The 2,078-nt window shown below is 40.5% G+C and overlaps 1 protein-coding gene across 2 annotated transcripts in view; it reads left to right on the forward strand.

Moving 5' to 3' along the window:
• The window catches only part of CABLES2 (Cdk5 and Abl enzyme substrate 2), a 13,422-nt gene extending 11,625 nt beyond the window's left edge, over positions 1–1,797 (forward strand). For both annotated transcript variants that reach the window (XM_075277016.1, XM_075277017.1), the window contains 2 exons: positions 1–149; positions 487–1,797. The exon at positions 1–149 is cut by the window's left edge and continues 56 nt beyond it. In XM_075277016.1, coding sequence (XP_075133117.1) covers positions 1–149; positions 487–627 — 290 coding nt within the window. In that variant the 3' untranslated portion in view covers positions 628–1,797. The remainder of the gene's footprint in view (positions 150–486) is intronic.
• Positions 1,798–2,078: the final 281 nt, after the last annotated feature.

The following is a 2,078-nucleotide window of genomic DNA, read 5'->3' on the forward strand; positions in this document are numbered from 1 at the left end:
TTGCTATGTCCTATGTTTACTTCGAGAAGCTGGTCCTGCAAGGGAGAGTGAACAAACAAAACCGCAAATTGTGTGCTGGAGCCTGTGTGCTTCTAGCTGCTAAAATCAGCAGCGACTTTAAGAAGCCTGAGCTGAAGCATCTTCTAGATGTAAGTGTGGTGTCCACATTGAGCTTATGGGAAGGGACATGGGTGGCAAGCTGTTGAGTAATCCTAGTACCCACTTGTTTGTAGAGCATCCCTAGTGGGTTGTCCCCTTCAGGAACCCTAGTACACAGGTTCTTTTACACATAGACCTCACAGGAAGTTCCTCTTTATTGTCGCCCATTTTCTTATGTGGGTTCCATTATACCACTACCTACATTAGGAAGGATTTGTGCTAGTGTAATCGTATTGTTAAACTGTGCATAATGCCTACAATTATACACATGATCTGTACTGTGGGAGAACCATTTCACTGACATTCTCTTTTTTTGCCTCATGCCAGAAGTTGGAAGAACGCTTCCGAGCTAATAGACGGGATTTGGTTTCATTTGAGCTGACTGTGCTCGTGGCCATGGAGCTAGCACTCTACCTCCCCGAGGTCCAAGTATTACCTCATTACCGGCGTTTGACCAAGCAGCAATAGATGAGATCCCGACATAAACTCCTTGCTCCGTTCCAGGGTACAAACCGTTTTTCTGGGGACTTCTCCTTTCTCTTGTATAATCTTGGAAACGCACCTGTGGAGCTCAGCGTCCATTCACCACGCATTGGAGCAGTACATTACTACAGTGTATTTATTGCGCCATGGGAAAAGCACAGCCGTAGCAGGAAGTACTATGGCAGAGAGTCCGGAATCTGATATATTTGTATGATTTTTGCATAGTTGCACATTGTAGAACTGTTCTTCCTTTTTATCAGTCCAGAATTTTTTTTAATGCATATAGTTCTGAATATTAAATTCAGATTTTATTTTGTGTATTTGAATGATTGAGATGAATAGGATTTTTCTTAAATATGGTGTGTTTGGGAGTGTGAGACACTCCAAATGGACTGAGAGAGGTTGTTTCAGTAAGGAGGGGGGTTTTGTTTAATCCTTTAAGCACAATTAACCCTTCAGTGCCTTTGTAATGCCTCACAAATCACTCTGGCATTGAGGATGTTAATGCAAATGACCATATTTCAGAGCATTCACCCTGAAAACCAGAATTCACCAGTAAATCTATGCCAATGAGCCACCTAGTTATGTCAAGTCACACATTTCTTAGTTTCTTACTCTATCGGTTGCCATTACAATTTCTATAGGTATTGTAACTCAGCTTTTTCTCCTGGTAGTATATTATATATTCTCATTTTATTTATTTTTTTAATGCAGATTGTGAACCCCATACAGGGCTCACAATGTACTTTTTTTCCCTATCAGTATGTCTTTGGAGTATGGGAGGAAATCCACACAAACACAGGGAGAACATACAAACTTCTTGCAGATGTTGTTCCTGGCAGGATTCAAACCCAGGACTCCAGCGCTGCAAGGCTGCAGTGCTAACCACTGTGTGTTTGTGTGTATGTATGTGTAGTTTGATTTTTTTTTTTTTTCATTCAGGAGTGTGTAAAAGCTGAGTGACAAAGCTTACAGAAGCTGAAAAGGTAGCCATATTAACTATCACTCAGCTTTCCCGTTAAGGGAAGAAGAACAAGGACTCAAGGGTTTAGAGATATCTGGTTTTAAAGGGAAGTGCTCTATAAGGAGCCATTGTCGCCTCAAAGTGCTGAATATGTAGGCTAAAATGCACACGAGCCAAGAAACAAAATTTCCAGCTTAAGGGTGCATTCACACTGAGTAAACGCTAGCTTATTTTGTAGAGTAAAATTACACTTGTAAATTTTGCTATTCCATTGACTTCAATGATATTTTTTTACAAGTGTAAAAATACGCCTGTAAAAAATACGCCTGTAAAATGTCATTGAAGTCAATGGGATAGCAAAATTTACAAGTGTAATTTTACTCTACAAAATAAGCTAGCGTTTACTCAGTGTGAATGCACCCTTAGAACCAGTAGGCAATAAGGCACACTGCTCCCAGGGTTCTTCTGTGTG

The sequence above is a fragment of the Leptodactylus fuscus genome, chromosome 6 (genome assembly GCF_031893055.1).
Source record: "Leptodactylus fuscus isolate aLepFus1 chromosome 6, aLepFus1.hap2, whole genome shotgun sequence".
Classification (NCBI taxonomy): Eukaryota; Metazoa; Chordata; class Amphibia; order Anura; family Leptodactylidae; genus Leptodactylus; species Leptodactylus fuscus.